Source organism: Aotus nancymaae, unplaced genomic scaffold (assembly GCF_030222135.1).
Source record: "Aotus nancymaae isolate 86718 unplaced genomic scaffold, 86718_ANA_hifiasm-v0.15.2.pri h1tg000040l, whole genome shotgun sequence".
Classification (NCBI taxonomy): Eukaryota; Metazoa; Chordata; class Mammalia; order Primates; family Aotidae; genus Aotus; species Aotus nancymaae.
In genome coordinates this window covers 55,241,940-55,261,661 of record NW_026988454.1, presented here as the reverse complement: position 1 = coordinate 55,261,661, position 19,722 = coordinate 55,241,940, and the positions used below count along the sequence as shown (strand labels likewise).

At 37.0% G+C, this 19,722-nt stretch overlaps 1 protein-coding gene across 4 annotated transcripts in view; it reads right to left on the bottom strand.

Annotated features, from left to right (window-relative positions):
- Positions 1-19,722, bottom strand: part of LAMA4 (laminin subunit alpha 4) — a 151,472-nt gene that overhangs the window by 18,289 nt on the left and 113,461 nt on the right. For all 4 annotated transcript variants that reach the window (XM_012438425.2, XM_012438424.2, XM_064360768.1 and 1 more), the window contains 13 exons: positions 18,550-18,689; positions 15,598-15,771; positions 14,824-14,969; positions 14,226-14,388; positions 13,254-13,387; positions 12,622-12,793; positions 9,571-9,702; positions 7,946-8,088; positions 6,833-6,971; positions 6,235-6,372; positions 4,445-4,578; positions 3,374-3,538; positions 2,450-2,603 (listed from right to left, as the gene is read on the bottom strand). In XM_012438425.2, the coding sequence (XP_012293848.2) occupies positions 2,450-2,603; positions 3,374-3,538; positions 4,445-4,578; positions 6,235-6,372; positions 6,833-6,971; positions 7,946-8,088; positions 9,571-9,702; positions 12,622-12,793; positions 13,254-13,387; positions 14,226-14,388; positions 14,824-14,969; positions 15,598-15,771; positions 18,550-18,689 (1,934 nt within the window). The remainder of the gene's footprint in view (positions 1-2,449; positions 2,604-3,373; positions 3,539-4,444; positions 4,579-6,234; positions 6,373-6,832; positions 6,972-7,945; positions 8,089-9,570; positions 9,703-12,621; positions 12,794-13,253; positions 13,388-14,225; positions 14,389-14,823; positions 14,970-15,597; positions 15,772-18,549; positions 18,690-19,722) is intronic.

Here is a 19,722-nt window from a genome sequence, read left to right as displayed (position 1 = left end):
CCATGAAATTATCTGTCTTCCATGTCAAATTCAGGAAGGGATCCAAAGAAATGACTAAGTTTTAATTATACACACACAAAATTATTTTGTTAACATTGATAAAGCAGTCATGTATGAACAAAGGAGAAATTTCAACAGGATTGAAAAAAGTAGTCCACATATGCTCAAATATATGGAAAATGTCAACATATAATGGTCAGTGAAAAACCGTCAGAATAGAGAAGCTGGTGGAGACACTTCCCTCTTGCTGATGGTCCAGAAGCCACCTTGGAAGGCAATCAGTTCTTCCCCAGAAAAGATGTTCAACCTCACTAGCATTCAGGGAAATGCAAACTGAAACCTCAATTTGTCCATCAGATTGGCAAAATTATAGAAATTTGATTATATTCATTGCTGACAATAGTGTGGGACAAAATGTTCTTTAAATGCCGTTTGTGGGAGTGTAAATGGGTATTGCCTTGATAGTGAAAATCATATTCCCTTGAGCCAAGCAATTGCACTTTTAGGAACCAATCCTTCAGAATACTCACAGGGTTCTATAGAGATATAACAACTAATTTTCACTAAATCTTTACTATATGCCTTGCACTGTGCTAAGTGCATTTCATTTCATGCATTAACTCATTTAATTTTTGTTACAACCCTATGATGCAGATAGTTGTGTATTTATTGGACACTTATTATATGCTTTGTTCTGGGTCCTTATGATACATCAGGGAACAAAAGGAGTGAGCTTGCATTTTAGTAGAGGAGACAGATAATAAATAATAAACATAATAAAGAAAGCATACTAATAAATATAAGTACCATGAAAAAAGAATAGAAAGAGGTAAAAGAGCAGTATTACTGGTGGGAGATAGGATGCAGGCTGCAGTATTCAATAGGAGGTCAATGTAGGTCATTGAACAGATGAGAGTTGAGCAATTGTAGGAGGAGAAGTTGACTGTGAAGATATTTGGGAGAAGAGTGATCCAAGTTGAAGGGAAGCTTGAATAAAGAACCTAAGGCAGGAGTTCCCGTGGCCCATTCTAGGAATAGTCAGGAGGCCGGTATGGGGAGAAGAGTGAGGGAGGTAGGCAAGTAAGAGGAGACGAACTCAGGGAAAGGGGCGTGAATCACATAGGGCCTCTTATGAAATGTGGTGCCTTGGGCTTTTACTCTGAGTGTAGTCAGGGGCCACTTCAAGCACGGTAATGACATGATCTGATTTATATTTATAAGGATCTGGCTGTTAGGTTGAGAATAGGCTGTCAGGGAACAAGGTGGAAGCAAGGAGACCTGCTGTGAGAGATGAAAGATGCTGGTGGCATGGGCCCAGGATGGGAACACTGACACCTGAGTGCACTCTTAAAACTGGATCATGAAAGAGGTGGGGAGGGTTAAACTGAAAGAATGAGAAGGGATTAACGGTTCCACTTGTAATGAAGGCAAATAATATACACAGTGGAAGTAAATGAATGAGAAAGAATAGTAGTCAGGATGGAATTTTAGAACTCAAGATTTTGATAATGGAGTAGCTTTAGCTGATGTCACAGACCAACTGTGCATGAGTGGTTGAAGTGAAGGTCCAGGAAAGAGGGGGAAAAACCAGGGTAAGATCAGAAACCTGAATAATTTCCATGATTGTGACAAAAGCCTGAAATTGTTACACAAAAGCAAATGATACTAGAGAATTATAGTACTAAATAATATGTATTATTTATACAAACTGTTAAGCATAGGAACATTTTAACCATTGTCAGGAAAAGTGGTTGGAAGTATAAATGAACAGCTGATTCAAATTGTTCATTGGGAACAAGAACTGATGCAACAAACACGGATGAGCCTGGAGGACATTATGTTAAGTGAAATAAGGCAGGCACAGAAAGACAAATACTGTATATTCTCATAAGTGGGAGCTAAAAATGTTGAGTTCACAGGAGAATGGAACTGTGGTTATCAGAGGCTGGGAAGGGCAGAGGCGGGAGGACAGACTGAGGTTGGTTAATGTATATAAAATTACAGCTAGATAGGAGGCAAATGTTCTGTGTCTCTATAGTATGGTAGAGTGACTATGGTTAACAATAATTTATTGTATATTTTCAAATAGCTAGAAGAGATGATTTTCAATGTTCCCAACACAAAGAAGTAATAAGCATTTGAGATAATAGACATGCTATTACTCTGATTCGATTATTGCACGTTATATACATGTATTAAAAGATCACTCTGTACCCCACACATTTGTACCATTATTACATGTCAATAAAATTAAAAAAACGCTTCTATAACAAACAAAGAACTAATGCAACAAAGCTAGTAAACTGGAATATGTGATACTGCAAGAATCCCGTCTTTCCTGTGTACATAGTTGCAAAGTATCAAGTAAATGGTATAAAGCAGCAGTGTCTAGAACTGTGTGCATGGAATATGAGGTCAATTAGGAAGTCAGAACAGCATTATCTTTTACCTTTTTATTCTGACTTGTTTTAGGCTTGGATAAATTTTTTCCTTTTTTATGGAGGAGAAACAATGGTGAAGACTCAATGGGACACTCATAAAGAGAAGTGTGGACCTTTTCAGTATACCGTTGGAAATCTTCAACCTCCACATCTCTATCCACCCTGTGTTTGTAACAGAGGAAAAAATAAATATTAAAAATATTGTTCAGAATTACATGATGAAGATTATGGATGTCAAAGAGCTTTGACAATTAAAATGTGTGTGTGTGTGTGTGTGTGTGACTGGTCCTTATCCATCAAAACCAGAACCCTTTAAATTAACATTCAACCAGTTAATAACTATGTGCCTGCCATCACACATTTATACTAATGAACATCTTTTCCCTCAACACACTCTGGATGATTGGAACTGCCCTTGTTTCTTCTACATTAAATTCCTCCCTTGCTTTTTCTTGTACTCAAGGCACCCCTATTTTCTTTGTTAAGGACCTAGATTAAGAGCTTTCTTTAAAGTCATACATTAAATTAAGACTTTCTTAAATCTCTGGGTATGTTACTCTGCCATTAATGATAAGTGCAAAAATAATTGCATCTAATATTTATAGCTTGCTGTATGCCAGACACTGTACAAGTTACTTTATGTGCATTATCTTCTCATTTACCCCTCATGACAAACCTACCAAGCATGCACTATTATTAGCTGCATTATGTAGGTGAAGAAATGAAGGCTTACTTAGTCAAGGTTGTATGGAAATTAAAGGGCAAAGAACTACACAGAAACACAAGTGTGACCGTTTCTCAAACACACACAAACTTTTAATTATCTCCTAATGCCTCAGATACATTTCACAGTTCTCAGTTTTAATATTTCCACTGTTGTCTTGATTTTGTTTATCAATCATGCAGATGTATTAATAATAAAAATATTATACCTGGTAAAGTAGGCATTACTTATGCAGCCAGTGAAATTAGCATACTGAGCACTGATTGGTGAGCCACCGAAGTAAAACTTCTTTTCACCTGGTTGTGTCTGTTCTACTTTCCCTTTGGTAGGATTCTTACTCCCAAGTCTGCTTTTATCTACTATCAGTTCATATCTGCAAAACAAAAAGGCTTCTTTACACACCACAGAGCTAGCATTTTACCTTGACCCACTCTAGGTTAGATAAGCAGGTTTTCTCATGAAATTGAAATGGAACATCTGGTTAATGAAGAGACAATGAGTTGCCAAACTCTTCATAAGGCCCAGGATGAAATGGTTGCTTATTTCTATATGCAAAAAAGATCCTTCAAACCAAGATTGGAATTTAAACCCATAAAGCAAGAAATTCAGATGACTAGTCATCATCATTATTTGTGTGTGTGTGTGCGTAGATAAAACAGCATACCTCATGATAATCACTTAATCACATTTGTGGAAGACCATTTTCACGGCAAAGCACATTAGATTATTTTGATCCTTACTGGAAGTGGGGTTCAGAAAAAGCCTACTCATGTTTTCTCTGTCCACAAAAGTGGACATAGAATAGCAACAAAGGTTCATTTCTTATTCCAGAAAACTTTCTTATTATGAAAAATAAATTCAGTATTATTATTTTAAAGATGAAGTTTGAGCTTTTAAAATGTGGCCATATATGTTGCATTCTCAATTGTTTAATTCAAGGTCTAAACAAGACCAATATTTGCTGAGCTCCTTCTGTGTGCAAAATACTGCACTCTGTTCAGTAGGTGAGATTAGCAGGCACTTCTCTAAGGAGATTATAACCTATTGTTTATAAGAAAAAGAACCCTTATATTTCTTTTAAGAAATTTCACAGTGATTTATTTTACATATCTCAGAAGTTAAAAGCAGTACTTTTTTGAGGAAGGTAAGTTTTTCCTTACAGCTTTTTTGTTTTAACATTAGAAAAGGCATAGGAGAGCCTATTATTCATAGTGGTTTTTGACATAATCACGTCTCACAAATAGACATGTTGGAAAGAATATGAAGTGAGGATATGTACCTTGTCGGGGAGACAGAGGTAATGACGAAGTGGGACAGCCCATCATTGTACTGCTTATCTACTGACTGAACTTTGATTCCCTTTACATTCATGACGACAGTCCCGTTATCCAGTGAGATGGAGAACACGTCTGACTGAAATGCAAGCACAGGCATGTAAGAAGGGAATCTAGGGATCCAAAAGACGGAAACATTTTCAACATTTACTTGAAGGTATTGCTTAATGGCAATATAGTGTGTAGGAAATTTGCTTGTAAAATAATTTCTATAAATAGCTACCAAAATACCCTATTGCTTGTACTGATATTGCCTATAAAATTAGACACATTTCAGTAGAAAAATGCATCTCCTATATTTCGAACAGAAAATTTTTGGTGACTTTGTTATGCTGGGAGTTGTCAACCCAGTCTCAGTTACTCTCCTACTTTCGATCTCACTTTTAATCTCCTTGAAAAGATAGTATTTGGATCTCCTTGGGGCTGTAGCTATATGTCTAGGGAAGGCTTAATTTGCTAGTTTGGCTTTTAAAAATCTTTCACTTTGTCATCTATAGAGGCAGAAGAGATATTTTTAAAAGCAAGTTAACTCTTTTTTTTTTAAATTTGCTTATTTCTTGTCTTAAAATATTTGGCAAATGTTAATCTTGCTTCTCTTTCCTTATATGAGTACCAACTTCTAAAGTCTGCCCTCAAAATAGACTACTTTTTGTGGGCAAAAAGTGTTATTTAACTAACCAGGGTAGTCCAAGGCAGGTTTTGGGTCAGAAGTTCTACGAAATGCTTTGGGTAAATTCTCACGGATTCTACTGATTTCATTTAAATTGGATATAAATGTGTCAGATACAGGTAATACATATGAAAAGTGAAAGCTGCTTTTAGAAGTTATACAATGACCTGGCACATCAGTGTATATACTGATGATGACCTTTTCACAGACCCATCAGTTGGATCTTAGGGTCACCAATCCTGTACAGACCTTATTTTATTCTTGAAATAACATATCTTTATGAGCTGAGCTCAAGTTCTATAGCAAATCTAAGAGAAGTATGTATGTTCTTTTTACTCTTTTATAAATTAAATCACAAATGTGTTTGTTCATAGCATACAAACAGGGACTCCTAATTTTTGTGCCAGAAATACCTTTGGCATTTTGGTAACATATAGGGACTCCTTCATAAAATATTTTAATTGCATAAAACAAAATATATATAATACAAAGGAAACCAATTATATTGAAATACAGTTTTCAAAATACTAAAATAATAATCTATGAATATTATAACTTTTTTATTAAGGCATTAAATAACAAGATCTCATAGCAGCTCTAATAACTACAGTAATTTAGAAGTAGTAATGAGCAAAAATTATATTCTGAGATTTCTGTGACAATTGTAATGTGAAATAAAAAAACTCTGTGATTTCTATTAATGACAAAGTCACAGGTACTTGTAATACTACTGTAGTGTGTTGCCTAGATTCATAATCAAAGAAAACGATCAATTTCAGTGAGACAAAATAAAGATGTAATCTTTCCCATTAAGTCCACAGACTCCTCTGATTTCTATCCATGAACACTTGGGGGTGGATCTATGAATTCCAGGTTAGGAACTCCTGATATACAATATATATATATAATATTTTATAAGTGTTTGAAATGAGGTATTCTGTGTATCTACTTGTGAGTCAAAATTAATCTGAATAGAGAATCACTTTTAACATGCATTAAAAATTATTTTTAATAGGCAAAACAATAAACACAAAGAAGTTTCCTCAGAGAAAAACAAATACCTACCCCTGAAGCATAATAGAATAGTAACCCATTTGGTTGTAATGTTCGGAAATTAAAACCTCCTTCAAAGCCATCAAAGAAAGATATTTTCTGAGTTGAAGCAATGAAGCTCTGCCCGTTGAAATATGCTCTGCGAGATATCTGTGTGGCAAAACAAGTGAATATAGTGTTTTTGATCATTATCAAATGCTTAAAACTATCAACTTTTCACATACGGAGGGCCTTGCCTGTTAGTTTCTATGCAAATAGCTTTTTTTTCCCCACTTCTGGTTTATGTTGGAATTCAGGCATACACCAGGAGCTCCTCTGAGAGATGGGGTTTCATTTTCTCCACTGCCTCCAACCTGAGTGAACAATGACACTAGCGCACCCTCTCTGGGTTTTAGATGCCCCACCCATGGAAAACTGAAGCAAAAGAACAAGTCACAGAGGAACCTCACACACAGGAGCCTTTCTAGTTTAATGATTCTTCTTTCTGGTGGTGGCAGAAAGGAACCCAAGGTGTACCTAGGATCATGGAGAAGCTGAAAAGAGCTTTCCAGCTTTTGAGAGTGATAAAGTATTGTGTCTATTAAAAAGCTTTTGACTGAGTGGTTCTTACAAGAGAGTCTTCTGGGCATCCATAACCAACTCCCAGGGTTTCTGTCTGCTCTAGTAAATTGAAATCTTTCTTTTGGAACTGGAAGCCCTTCATGCATCCTCTGAAGTTGATGTCTAGGGGAAGGTGTGCTCTTAGGGTCCTGAAAAAGAAAGTCAGCCTTCACTGATACAGCCATGATGATGATGTTACCATGCATATGTAGGCTATGGAATTTGCATTTATTTATAGTCATTCATAATGGCTTTATAATCATTCATATTCTCATGCTTTCTTTGATAAGCACACAGCAATGTCTAATCTGTGCCTGTAGAAGAGTTTTGTTCTGAGTCAAGCCACTTTCTTCCTTATAGTTTTCAAAATGCTTTAATTATATTATCTCATTTTATCTTTATAACAATTCAGTATGACAGATGGAGACACTATTATTTCCCTTTTACAGATGATTATTAGGTTGAATCATAGGGAACTATGATTATTATAGTGGCATACATAAAAATAATCAACTCTTAGTAATTGCACAGGGTTTAACCTATAAAATGAAACTAAGAAATAAATTATTCTCTTATGCCACAAGTGATGTTAGGATTTGAACAAAGGTCTTCAGACTTTTATTAATCCACGTTGTTAATGAACCCATTTTGGCATTATTTTCAACACATCTGTAATCAACGAAGGTTAGGGGAGTGTCTTAATGGTTCATTATACGTAATATACAACCCTTTGGATAACCTTAAAAATTTGTGTGGCTCAGATGCTATTGGAGAGTTCAAAATGGGTTTAAGACTAAAGCAAAAGTAAACGGACAGATGCTGTTTCCTCTTCACACAATATACATGTTCCACCCTTCCTATTGTTGATGAGAAATATTGCATTAGATCATGTTCTAAGAGTAATACAATAATTGAAGAAATCTGTTATTACATCTGTGAGATGCTAATTTCAGGAGGTCCTGAAGACTGACTACAGGGGGCCAGCAGGTACATGAATGTGTGTGCCTGTGCTTGTCCCTGTGTGTAAAAGTAGCAAGGGTGCTGACACGGTCGCCAGACCTTCCTGCATGTTGCCAGCCAGCACATTGCTAGGAACAAACAGCTACTTAACAAAAAGCCTTACCTGGATTGCAAGATTTCTGCGGGAGCTCCTCCAATATATATATCTGTAAAAGGTATTTTCATCTTTTCATTATCCATGCTCTTGACATGCCTTCTGTCAACTACTAAGATCAATTTCTTATCATTGTGGTAAATGATTGAGATCTGGGAGAGATAATACATAGTAAGCCTTGATTAACTATTGACTATTCAGCTCTTTGATGACTTCTACGTATTTTAATTCTTCTGGCTGTAATAGTTGTTCTTCCATGCGTTTGTGTTTGTTCACAAAATGGGGAATAGATTTTCTTTTCTCACAGACTTGAAAACTCTTGCTTCTATAACCAGCAGTTCACATTTCCTGGGAAAGGAGGTCTATATGAGGAGGGAGCCAGCCCAAGAAAAATTTTTCCATTCGACCTATTGTTTCCTCCTGCTCCTTCTGAGAGGATTCAGGACAGAACTATAAACAGGTGCCGTCATTCTCTTCTTTTTTAAAAACAACTTTATTCAAGTTTAGTTGATAAACAAAGAACTACACATATTTTATGTATACAATTTGATGAGTTTGGACATATGCAAACACTCATATCATCCCACAATCAAGGTAAGAGACATATCACACATTTCCCAATCTTTCCTTGGGTCCCTTTTTGGTGTGTGTGTGTGTGTGTTTGTGTGTGTGTGTGTGTATGTGTGTTAAGTACACTTAACATGAGATCTATCCTCAATACATTTTAAATTATTTTTAACTATAGGCTCCATGTTGTACAGATTTCTAGAACTTACTCACCTAGAACAACTGAAACTTTATACCCCCGGCAACCCCTATTGTATTCCCAAGCAGGTGCCTCCTGGAATCTAGATTGCATGTTACCAGGTGTAATTTTTTTTGGTGACACAGTGAGCAGCTCTAATGAATCTGCAAAATGCTAGTCAGAGAAATAGTTAAAATTTTTTTATTGTAAACCATTCTCATGAAGCTATGGACTTTGAACTGAAAAGGGAAATATAGCCTCTTACCCCTTGCATTTTGGTTCAACTTAAAACATATTATGCCTTTTATACAGTTTATTAAATTGTATATTTAAAATAGTTAATAAAAATGGATGAAGTATATTTTCAGCAGTCTGCACATCTGTTTCAAAACTAAAGGGGATTCTTTGTGAGTTCTCTTTATAAGGAAAACTGTGCTAGTGTTTTCTAAATTCTGAATAAGTGGTTTAAAAGGAAATTCCGTATTTACTTATATGTATTCTTGTTACATTTAGTGGGGCTCAAAGAATAAATAAACAAAAAAATGGCTGTGTATCTACACTCTGACTCATTCAACAAATGTATGGAAGTATTCTATAGGAATACTAATGGAGATATTTAAGATTAATAGAAGCCTTCTGGTTAATTAAGCAATTAAAAGGAATTTTCCAGTGACTTTTTAACTGGAACACCAATAGGTCAAAATACATTCATTGTTTTAAAGCAAATGTTTTCCTGGGGTTGAGAAGATGGGGTAGTCAGTTGCTCCTTAGATATGAAAGTTCTCAGTTTATTTACTATCCTGCCTATCTTATTTGACCGCCTGATTAGATCAACAGATCTAAGTATAGAAAACAAAAGCAAAGCCACCCAAACCACAATGATTTGTACCTCATGGTATTTTGCATCATTAATTTGAGCTTTCTTTAACGTATCTTCAAGATGCACTGGACCATTGCTGAATCCAAAATCATAGAACACATGTAGGTAACCATTGCGCATTTCCAGTCTGAAAAACATACTCTGGGGAGAGAAAGAAGTTATAAGATAAGAACATCTGCTATTATGCGAATAGAATCAGATTTAGCTGAATTTGAGAAATAAGACTATTTTTTATTATTGGAGGGATTTGAAGACTAAGGAAGTCTCATGAAATTCTTATAAAATAAAAGTGACAATGGCTGGGTGCAGTGGCTCACACCTATAATCCCAGCACTTTGGGGAGGACAAGGTGACTGGATCACTTGAGGCCAGGAGTTCAAGACCAGCCTGGCCAACATGGCAAAATCTCATCTCTACTAAAAATACAAAAATTAGTCTGGTGTGGTGGCAGGTGCCTGTAATCCCAGCTACTCAGGAGGCTGAGGCAGGAGAATTCCTTGAACCCTGGAGGCAGAGGTTGCAGTGAGCCGAGACTGTGCCACCGTACTCCAGTCTGGGCTACAGAACAAGACTCTGTCTCAAAAAAAACAAACAAACAAAAAACAACAAAAGTGACAACTACTTCCATATCAGCAGCTATATCTCATCTTAATATATAAAAGTTAATATTTATACATGGTGTAAAAAAAACCCTTCTTTTGTTTTCATTCTACTTTCTGAATTAATGGATGAAGTTTTAAGTCTACATTATTGCCCTTAAGAAAATCTTGAAAACAGAGTATAGTATACCATGTTTATTCAACTGCCTTGTATTTAGGCAACTTTTGAAAATTATAATAGGCCAACAGATGTCATTGAATTTATCATAGGATGAAAATTAGTAATATTAAAAAATAATTTCATGGCATACCGAAAAGAATTCTCCCACGTTGTAAGTAAATATGGATTAAAAAAAAGAAGGCCATTGCTGAATTGTTTTGAAACACTGGATTTATGTAAATAAATATAGAATGATTATGCACTTGGACCACATGATGTTTGAAAACCAAAGAAATTTTGTAACACTCAAGTAATTTACTGGTGAGGTTTGCTTGTTTCAGAAGATAGTTCATAGATACAAGAAGTCAATGGATTTGAAAAATAAAGCACTGTGGCAAAGTCCCTGTTCTACAGGAAGTGATCTCCTGAGTGGAGTTTGTACATTCCTGGGAGTGCGGAAAACAACCTATTGGAGTTTAGGAATTAAAATATTTCAACTTCTATTTATACTAATTTAAAAAATCTAAAATACAGAAGAAAATATTTCAATGTCTATTTACACTCACTAAAAAACCTAAAATAGAGAAAGAAACTAACTTTTAATATTTAATACATGAATAAATTGTCTCTGGGCCTTCATTTCATCCTTTTGTCAAACTTTCACAGGATTCACATAATATCTGAGGCTTTCCAAAGGGGTTCCATGCTTGAAGGGTTGAAGGTGGCTCCTCAGACATTTCATTGCTTCTACCCTATTGCACTTTATTGCAGTTTACATGTGCCTAGTTACATGGATTTAAGGGTGATATAACCTAAAAAACAGAATATTTACACTCAATTGGTATTGAGATATAGAGTGATGTGAAAACATTTTGAGACACACAGATATTTGCTGGCTACTTCCTACAAAATACTAAAAATGCTGTCAAGTTTATAGAGGGTTACACATTTTCCTTTGTAACATGAATTATTCTAAATTTGTTGAACTTTATTTGTGATAACAAATGTCTGACAGTAGTATGAAACCTATTAGTTATTTCTTTTTTTTCCTACTAGTTATTTCAAAAAATAAACATACTGTCACACCAATGTAAGGGTATAATAATAATGGATGAGAAAGTAACTTTTTCTCTTTTTTTTTTGAGGACAATTATACTGTTAAAAGATGGTTTTTAAAGATGTTTGGAGATTCTTCTATTGTTAAGTGTTTTTTTTGATGGGAACAATGTAAATGCAATCCCACAAAAACTCTCTTATCAACACTATTAAAATATTTGAGGGAAGAAATTTCTAAACTTTAGAAAAATCTTTCAAATTAAGTTTTTCAATAGCTTTGAATCCTTTTATTAAAGTTTACAAAATGATATCTGGTTAGCTTATAAGAACTAATATTAGAAAAAAGGAAACATACCAGTCAAATCTCAAAGACAACCTTTGCCACTTGGCGAATGTGATTGAAAACTATTTGACTTAGTAGGCACAGATAATGATATGCTCTTTCATTTTTTATTTTGTGAGGTATCTTGTCTAGTTACAACAACCAATAAAATTAGTGTTGAAATAAAATGGACTTAGGACAAGACTTTTGAATCACTGTATCACAAAAAGTTTAAGGATTTTTGAAAATATTTAGCACATTTAATTACATTTTCTCACTAAAACTATTTTCCTTGAGCTGTACAGTAGATAAAGTACTATTAAAATATATTTTAGTGAGAGAAAAACATTTCTCTATCATTAACAAATAAGTCAACTTAATCTTCATTTTAAATATATATATTTATTTAATCTTTCATTTTATCATTATATAATTTGCCCTTTATTGCTAGTTTTGAATGTTTTATACTATACTTATATCTGTTTATAGTACACATATATCATTTATAAATAAAGGTATATATATATGTGCGTGTACATACATATATGTTTATATACACACATATATATACAAAGCATGCAAGCTTTGCTTTTCATTTGATGAGGGCATATGATTTAAAAGAGTTAGGAGACCAGGGCAAAATTTCTGCAGAAACACTGCTCACCTAGATCTTGGTGCTAATTTCCTCAAAGTTCTCTTAGTTTATTTATATCCAAAAATGTACTGTGGGGAAATGCATTTCAGGGTTGCTTTTATTTATTGCTGTCATTACTTTCCTGAAGAAGAAAATCCAATTTGACTTTCTAAACTAGAATTTCAATTTGATGGCATGACACACTGGACCTGGGAAAGTTCCTGGAAACATGAATAGCAGAAAGTAAAGGAAATAAAGGAGAAGTAGTAGGACTTGTATTTTGACTCACTCCATTGATCATCAGGAGAATAAGGCCGTTGTCAGCTGTTGTTCGAACTTCTATGTCAAAGCGAGTCACTTGACCAAATTTCCCTCTCCTTGTGATGTTTCTCACTGCAGCATAACTGGAGCCATCGAAGAAGTAACTGGCAGCCCGACTCTGAGTGAAGGCCAGCTTATCTCTGAAATGGAAACACAAGGGGCATTTGAACACTACTGTTTCTGTTATGCTTTTCAAGTGAAGCCCTTTTAACCCATTCTTCTAACGTCTTCTGTGAACCTTACAACATTTAAATGAAGTCCTGTTGTCTGCACGGAAGAGATAAAGAGATATTTGTAGGTAATTTAAATGGATTGTTTTCTTCTTTATCCTGTGTACTAAGACAACTGAAGTCTCCAAAGACACCCCAGTCTCTGGAATCCTAAATCAAGGCTGCAAACAAGTTGTTTAACACTTGACACTTGGGCATGCTCATCTATGACAGAGAAAAGATGAAGAGTTTTTTGCAGGTATGACTTACGCGGTTTCAAAACTGGTTTCCCCAAAGAAAAGCTAGAGAACCTGAATATTGACTCTTACTTGTTCTATCTGCTGTTCTTGCATGAATATCCAAGTCTTTAGTATTTTCAACTGTCTCTTACCGGGCACAGGGCACTGATGTGGAGGGGTCCATATTATAGATGTGCTTAAAGTTGTACAAGCTGATCACATCATTATTCAAAGTGGCCAGTTCCAGGCAGCCAATGAAGCCAGGCAGGTTTAAACTGGCAGGGAGCTGTGCAAAAGAAAAGGTAAAATCAACTATTTCATGATCATGTTTTACTCAGACGTCACAGAACAGACAATGAAACTAATAGTAGGTCAAAGGGACCTATCCCTTCTTAGAAATATCTTTCTAGACCCCAGTGTGTTTATGCCAAATCATTTAGATATTCAGTGACTTGTCAGTTGTGCAAATCAACAGAAAAAGTGGGATTTCCTGAGCACAGATTATGTGTGAGTCATAGGCTGGACAGTGAATTCATGACAAAAATCAGTCCTCATGAGGTAGGTATTCCTGGTCTCATATAATGAGAGGGAAAATAATCCTCAGAGGAATTCCAGTAATGTGCCTGTAACTAGTAATAATAGTCCTGAAATTGGAACCTTAGATCAACGTCCCATCTTCTTCGACCTATCCTTTATCTACCCTTCATCAGATTTCATACTCTCTCCTACCCTTTCTCTCATCTCAGTAACTTTATTTCATGCCTGTATTAGGTGAGATAACTGAATTTTTGAAACCACCACTGCAAAGCTGAAGATTAGGTCTAAACTGTGGGGACACCACAAGCTATGGACATTCCTGCAGCAGGTGTGGGTAATATTAATTACATATGCATGTATCAGAATGAAATGATCTTCAGGAGTTAGTTGTAACTTGAAAGCATTTGACATTATTCAAATATGAGTAGCATAGACCAGATTTATAGATTCTTGTTCAGAATTCTACTACCCACTAAACCAAGCTCCTAAAGTGATACCAGCAACCCCCAAGTCATTATAGGTTTATGGATTTATAAAAACAATTACTGTAGCTTTGTAATAGGTCAAAATATAGCTGTATGGCTGACCTTGAAGTTGGAAGGCACTCCACCAACATAAAACACTGTGTCCTCAGGGTCCAGATCCAGCAGGGAGTCATCTCCCAAAAATTCCCCCTTTTTAATGAACTTTTCCTCTGCTGTGCTACTTAGACTTGGGACTGTTAAAAACACCTTTCCATGTTTTCCTACCCTATTGAGATAAAGAATTTTCACTCGTTATTAGATAATTTGTAGAAAATACTTTTTAAACGTCAAAATGTTAATGTTCCCTCATCACAAAGTTGGTAATTTAATTCTGTCGCACTAATAAGCTTTTATAAAATATCACAATCAATGGGAAAGAAGAAAGATATTTCATTTTGAAATTAATTCATGGATTGACCAGGTAAAATCTAATCAGATCGTGATTTGGAAATGACTTTTTTTTCTCTTTTTTACTAAGGCGTTTGGGAAAGAATACAAGAATAATGGAAGAAAAGGGAGCAAGAATAAAGGGAAGAAAATGCTATTTATAACATCCACAGGAAGACACTCTGTGTGTGTGTGCACACACATGTGCACGCAAGCCTTCAAAAGCTTTCTTGTGAAATGTTCATATATGCCCTATGTCACGAATTCACTGTACCTTTCAATCTTGACAATGCTAAAGTAAGCAGGCCAGGAACTGACGGGCTTGGAGTCCAGGGGAATCTCCACATCTTTAGTTCCCAAATTATAGACGTATACCAGGTTATCATTTTTGATTGCAAGACCCATATACTCTTTTTTGGCCTGAAATATCAAGAAGTAAGAAGTAATTTAAATAAAATTCATATGAATGAACATCAACTTTTATTTTCATTTCTTTAAAGGACAAACAAAAATCCAAATACTTGGCTGTATACAAGTGACTTCTGGCCTGAATTACTACCCAAAGCTCCTGTGAGACCAGGCAGTGGGTCTTCCTTTCCAACCTTCCTGTGGCCACATAAGAGTCTGCTGGCCCTATGCTTGCTCAAGCTTGTGGAAATTTGTTGGCTGCAGGAATAGGCTGATTTTGTGAGGCTAACCCAGGGATATAATACAGCCTGACAGTACCCATCACTACGTATCTCCAAACAGGATTCGGCATCGAACAGAATAGGCTTCTGTCTTTCTCAAAGTCCTTGAGGTGTTCCATTCAGACTCATCAAAGTTAATAGTGTGACGGTGAAAGGAAACAAACCCCACAATATCCCATACAGAGAAGAAAGTACTTGTCCTTAAGTCTTTCTTTTAATCTTGCCATTAAAATGAGATCTTCTGAGTTACCAGAATGGGCATTGTTTTGGCTTGTTTGCCCAGGTGGCTTTATTTTAGGCAAGAGAAAAAGCAGCTTGCTTGTAAATATTATTCCCTCCTTTCAAATTCATGTTCTTACGTTTTTGCTTCCGAGGTACAGGATAAACTGATCTGCAGTCTCGGTCAGTTCCGGCTGCTTCACAGGAGGTTTCATGTACAGGCTCAGAGACGTGAAGGCCTTTAAGTCATCCATACTGGTTCTCGAGTGCACTTCCACTGCTGACTGGCCATCAAACATCATGGAGACTTGGATCTGGAGTTACACAACGGTTTCATTAAAAGTGCTTTGCAGAAATGGTTCTCATTGTTCTTCCCTCATTCGTGACAGGGGCCTCTGAGCTCTCCTCACCTCCATACCTTTAGTTATTTACTAACATCCTCCCCTTGTTGGAGAGAGGCTTAGGGCAGATTATGACAGTTTAGAATGGGGTGACAGAAAGCAAAAAAAGTGGTGACTAAGTAGATCCAAAAATGAGGATAAATATGAATTCCACGATTAACTATATATTTGGTTTGGGTGAACTAAGCAACTTGCTCAAGTTGGCCGGTCAGTATACAGTTCACAAAGCTCATAACAATTATACAAAACTAACTGTTTAGGAGGAGTAGAACTAGTCTTGGTTCCTAATACAGCTGAGACTTTCTCCCTAGGGTCCTCATAAAAGGGGCATGCGGTGAGGCTGGGAGCCACATCCTTGCCCTTGTCTGTACAGTTGGGAAGGGTCTGGATTAACTTTGTAGCCTCAGACCAGGTGGGCTCTGCCGCTTCCTAGCTATGTAACCTTGAGCAAGTCACTTAACCTTCAGTTTCCTCATCTGTGAAATGAGGATAATAAATTTGATGTGAGCATGAAATACAATGATAACCATAAAGTGCTTTCCAGTGCCTGGCCCTATCATCATCATAACTGTAATAATGAGTTCATAACATGCCTCTTATAATGGCTCACAGAAAGGCGTCACAACAAAGCGCAATTCAGTAAGTGCATTTCTAAGAGGCCCAATGTGATATACTGAACTGGACTGATTCAGGGGTAATTTTTAAAGTATTTAGAAGCAGATGGATTGTGTATACTTATGTCATTTATCTGAATTTTTCCAACTGAGTAGACATCTTTACATTAATTTATTAATATTGATTTGGCTAATGTTGGCGGTCAGTGAGCTCAAAGCTCTATTCCCAAATGACTGGAGTGCAGCTGTCCTACGTTAACAGTTGAGGAAAGACTAATACATCATTTTTTTTTTTTTTGAGACACAGTCTCACTGTCACCCAGGCTGGAATACAGTGTCACAATCTCAGCTCACTGTAACCCCCACCTCCTAGGTTCAAGTGATTCTTGTGCCTCAGCCTCCTGAGAAGCTGGGACTACAGGTGTGTGCCACCATGCTCAGCCAATTTTTGCATTTCTGGTAGAGACAAGGTTTCACCATGTTGGCCAGGCTGGTCTCAAACTCCTGGACTCAAGAGATCTGCTCGCCTTGGCCTCCCAAAGTGCTGAGATTACAAGCATGAGCCACCGTGTCCAGTTAAGACCAATACATCTTAATAAACAAGAAGTGTAGGGGATTAAAGTCTTACATTAGTAACTGAGAGTCTGAGAATAGTACATATCTTCATGAAAAGCGTCTCACTTTGGGGCACTGAGTAAGCTCCCAATTCCCAAAGGTAGGGCTAAGTGTCTTTTGCAAATGGTCTTAGGGGCTTAAGGTCCCAAAGTCATACTCTTTATATAAATAATATTACAAGAAAGTACTCACAAAAACCTAGCTTTTAGAATACCATTTCTTGATGTACCTTTAGATAAACCTTTTTTGAAAATAAGATAATTTATCATAAGGGGCCATTTATCATCTATCATTTAAAAGTCAGGTCTGTTTACCAAGAATAATCTTCTCCATTACAAAATAGTTGATTTCTAACTCTTCTTTCTCTCAATAATTAGGACCAGTAGTCTGCTCAGGCTAATTCTTAATTGAGAAAATAAAACCATATACTTTGATCATAAAAACAGAGTCTGGTCTATGAATCAATTAAAAAAATTCAAGGACGGGTGCGGTGGCTCACGCCTGTAATCCCAGCACTTTGGGAGGCCAAGGTGGGAAGACCAACTCAGGTTAGGAGTTCGAGACCAGCCTGACCAACATGGAGAAACCCCCACCTCAACTAAAAATACAAAATTAGCTGGGCGTGGCAATGCATGCCTGTAAGCCCAGCCACTCAGAAGACTGAGGAAAGAGAATCGCTTGAACCCGAGGGGCAGAGGTTGTGGTGAGCTGAGATGGTGCCATTGTGCTCCAGCCTGGGCAATAAAAGCAAAACTCCATCTCAAAAACAAAAAAAAAAAATTCAAGAGGTTAAAGAACAAGGCCCACTTTGCCACACTGAAAAGTTAATTGCTATGTCAGGAGATGTTCCTACAAATGCCAACTCTAGTTATCTTCTGCTAGGTTGCTTCTGTATGTGTCTCAAAACAATGTCTTGGTTGAGTTTATTCTTCTTAGCCAGTATGTGATTGCTCAGTCAACCCTGCGGGTGGTCAGTAAAATCTTCATCATAATTTGTGTTGTACCAGAGAATTTCTTGAAGAGGCAGGGCAGATGGGATAGGTTATTCCATTATGGTAATTGCACTAAAGAAGCTGTTAAAATAATAAATAAAATATAAGAACGAATTGAGGCTTTTATTGATGCTTTAACTTGATGTCTTTTGCTATATTAGCTTTATTGACTAGTTTAACTATGTGGTTTTTAAAACCTGACTATACGTTAGAATAACCTGGGAGCTTTAATGAAAATACAAGTACGGAGCTCTTTCTCTGCAGTGTGATATATTGCTTTCAGGTTGGGACCAGGAATTGATTTCATTTTCAAAGTTCCTCACATGTTTCTAATTAGCAAATGGGCTGAGAATTGCTGAGTTGGAGAACACAGTAGAAAGGTCCAGGCTCTGGAAGCTGCCCAAGCTGTTGGAGCTCAGCTTTGTGTTACGATTATCACTAAGTGACTGATCAGTCTTTTCATCAGTTACCTTGCTGGCAACACTTCTGGTTTGAGCAATGAGCTCTCGGATCCTCTGGATGCTGGCAGAGACGTTGCTTGCAGGCCGCTTCTGCTCAACAGTACGAAGCTGATCCAGGAGCTGAGGGACCACCTCTGTCAGATTTCTTACTGCAGTTAATAAAAATTAATCACTTGAGTAAATATCTCAATATTAAGTATATTTCATGAATCAGATGTAGATTACATATGGTAGAACTATAAGAAATTATTTTTAATCCTGCAAAATTAATAGTAAAACCTGTAAGGTACATGGATGTGCTTTGGTCAAAGAATAGGCCGAGGCGGACGTCTGGGCCAGAGTGACTCAGCGAGTGTAGGGCACAGGTGCATAATCCATTTGTTATGGAACCTGTTTGTGTAAGTTTATACTTGGCTCAGAGCCACTCTTGTTTGAAAACGTATAACTGCCCTGCTGATGCCATGCACAGGGCATGTGCTTTTGTGTCCAAAGAGAGAGTGCCAAGGTGGCCTGTCTTGCAGACGGACAGAGGGAGAACCAGGGCTCAACATGGCTTTGGTGTGCTGGTGCCCAAAGAGAGAGTAACGCTACTGATACCTGTAAGAGAGAGCCAGTTGCCTTGAAGGCAGACAGGGGGTCAGGAACTCGCTTGGAGAGGGAGAGAGTTAAGCTGCTGACCCTGAAGGTAAGGCAGAGCTGGCTACGCAGCCGGGCATGGGAGCAGCAGGAGCAAGCCGCTGAGACAGAGCAGTGTGAGAGAGCTGCTGATGAGAGAGCTGCTGAATAAAACTACATTTCACCTGTCTACACCCCCCAAAGTGTTCTTCCATCTGTCTGCCACCCATCTCCTCCCCTCAGACCTCAGCATGGGCGCAAACCTGACCCCAAGTGTGATGTCTGCCATAGTTGTGGACTTAACAATGTCCAAAGCACAATTTGTTTCTATTTTTGTGACATTTATAGTACTTATGGATCTAAAAGTTGTACGTGGAGCAGGCTTTTTCTAAAGGGCAGGGTCCACGGTATATACACAAATGTTCCTTTAACCATATAGCACAGGTTCTTCTTGCATTTCTAATATAACTGATAGAACTGGTCAAGAGGAATACTGGGAAAAAAGGTGGGAAGGTTGTTTTCCAGAACGTCCATGCACACATCATCCTGCTGCCACTGTCCCAGAAG